Source organism: Mizuhopecten yessoensis, unplaced genomic scaffold, assembly GCF_002113885.1.
Source record: "Mizuhopecten yessoensis strain PY_sf001 unplaced genomic scaffold, ASM211388v2 scaffold4179, whole genome shotgun sequence".
NCBI classification, from domain to species: domain Eukaryota; kingdom Metazoa; phylum Mollusca; class Bivalvia; order Pectinida; family Pectinidae; genus Mizuhopecten; species Mizuhopecten yessoensis.
In genome coordinates, this window is record NW_018405415.1 from 15,162 (window position 1) to 17,729 (window position 2,568).

Sequence of the window (2,568 nt, forward strand, 5' to 3'; positions counted from 1 at the left end):
ATGTATACTGATTGTTTGCTGGTTTCAGTATGACACGATATGTATACTGATAGTTGCTGATTTCAGTATGACACGATACATACATTGAGTTGACATATCTGAGTGTATACTGATTGTTTGCTGGTTTCAGTATAACACGATATATAAATTGAGTTGACAAATCTGAGTGTATACTGATTGTTTGCTGATTTCAGTATGACACGATATATAAATTGAGTTGACAAATCTGAATGTATACTGATTGTTTGCTGGATTCAGTATGACACGATATATAAATTGAGTTGACAAATCTGAATGTATACTGATTGTTTGCTGGATTCAGTATGACACGATACATACATTGAGTTGACATACCTGAATGTATACTGATTGTTTGCTGGTTTCAGTATGACATGTTGCATGTAACACCACCCATGTCGACACCAGACGAGCTACGAACCAGTGACATCGTGAACGAGGCAGGCTTTGTGAGTGTTAACAAGGACACCCTTCAGCACACAAGCTTTCCAAACATCTTCGCCATCGGTGACTGCAACAGTGCGCCCACATCGAAGACAGCTGCTGCAGTAGGTAAGGTCAGAGGTCAACTTCAAGTCAGGTATTGGGTCATACTATTGTATGCAGTCATGCTCTTTGTTAACATTTTCTTTGTAGAATTTGAAGTAGAACATTAGTCGCTGGTTGTGAGTGGTTAGAATTTGAAGTTCCCAGAGTGAGACATTAGTCGCTAGTTGTGAGTGGTTAGGATTTGAAGTTCCCAGAGTGAGACATTAGTCGCTAGTTGTGAGTGGTTAGAATTTGAAGTATCCAGAGTGAGAAATTAGTCGCTGGTTGTGAGTGGTTAGAATTTGAAGTTCTCAGAGTGAGACATTAGTCGCTGGTTGTGAGTGGTTAGAATTTGAAGTTCCCAGAGTGAGACATTAGTCGCTGGTTGTGAGTGGTAAAGCATCTGTTTCAGACCCTGAATTCAAGGTCACGGTCAAAGGTTGAGGTCAGTACTATTTAAGGTATGACTTTGTAAGATAGCTTTACCATCATTAAGGTTGAGGTCAGTACTATTTAAGGTGTATATGACTTTGTAGATAGCTTTACCATCATTAAGGTTGAGGTCAGTACTATTTAAGGTATGACTTTGTAAGATAGCTTTACCATCATTAAGCAGTGCGTCAGACAGTAGTTTCTAGGTCCTCACTTATGTTCCAAGGTCAAACATAAAGGTCAAAACTCAGATTTGGTTTCTGAAGCAGAATTTCTTCAGTTTATGCAGATACATTGTACTTAAATGCATTTCAATGAAACCGTGGACACCTAACATATTTACCAGCTAACCGTGGACACCTAATATATTTACCAGCTAACCATGGACACATAATATATTTACCAGCTAACCATGGACACCTAATATATTTACCAGTTAACCATTAAACTGGCTTTAAAACAATGTGTGGTGGTAGGCGAGGGTTTGACCGCCATAGTCTGGGTGACCGCCACAGTCTGGGTGACCGCCATAGTCTGGGTGACTGCCATAGCCTGGGTGACTGCCATAGTCTGGGTGACCGCCATAGTCTGGGCAACTTGTGTTGGACCTCATACCAGGGTCTTTTTTTATGTATGAGCAGCCCTTGGTGAAAGTGTCTCTTGTTTCAATCAAATTTGGCTTGAACCCTTTCACCACTGTAGACCACATTGGACTCATCCAGATCAATGCATGGGAGAGTCTACTAAAGTTGCATAGGGGTGAAAGGGTTAAATGTAAAATAGAACTGTGGCAGATTTTAATTGTACATGGGATTACTGTTGCCTTCTTCACGTTAGATGGAATTTCCCTTTAGCCCAATCGGTAGAGTGGCGGACTGGGAAGCTGGGGCCTCTAGTTCGATCCCCGGTGGACTGGGAAGCTGGGGCCGCTAGTTCGATCCCCGGTGGACTGGGAAGCTGGGGCCGCTGGTTCGATCCCCGGTGGACTGGGAAGCTGGGGCCGCTGGTTTGATCCCCAGTGGAAGCACACTACTCTATTTCCTGTTACAACTTACAAGTGGTGTCCGTGGCCCTTTCTGTAGCAGGGAGTTAGAGCCTGGGCTGTTACGGTGTTCAAGGGCAAACATAATTAAAAGGTTTGTGAGTAGTGTGGCAGATTTTAATTGTACATAAGAATATGGACGCCTTCAAGCTTCTCCCTAGAGGGAATTTCCCTTTAGCTCAGTGGTAGAGCGTCCGACTAGTAAGTCTGCAGCCACGGGTTCGATCCCCTATGGAAACACAGTACACTCTAATTACCTGTTGCAGAACAAAGAACAGTTAAAGAGTTATCTTCATGCAGCTACTTCTGTTGTTTAAAAGAAAAATGTTATTGGTAATGTAGTCCAAAGCAGATTCTTAACAACCTCAACTTAGGTAGCAGGTAACAGTCTTTTATCAGTTGTTTTCCCTTTCAGCGGCTCAGTCTGGAGTGTTAGAGCGGAACTTGTCAGCTGTGATGGATGGAGGGAAGCAGTCTGCTAAGGTATGGTATATTACCTGTTGTTGTGGCCAAGTATACTGCACAGGTATGGTATATTACCTGTTGTT

The 2,568-nt window shown here is 42.6% G+C and overlaps 1 protein-coding gene across 4 annotated transcripts in view; it reads left to right on the plus strand.

Annotated features, from left to right (window-relative positions):
- The window catches only part of LOC110448710 (sulfide:quinone oxidoreductase, mitochondrial-like), a 22,250-nt gene that overhangs the window by 13,989 nt on the left and 5,693 nt on the right, over positions 1–2,568 (plus strand). For all 4 annotated transcript variants that reach the window (XR_002462760.1, XR_002462759.1, XR_002462758.1 and 1 more), the window contains 2 exons: positions 387–570; positions 2,436–2,503. Coding sequence is in view for 1 of the 4 variants with exons in the window: in XM_021495096.1 (XP_021350771.1) it covers positions 387–570; positions 2,436–2,503 (252 nt within the window). In the remaining 3 variants the exon portion in view is untranslated. The remainder of the gene's footprint in view (positions 1–386; positions 571–2,435; positions 2,504–2,568) is intronic.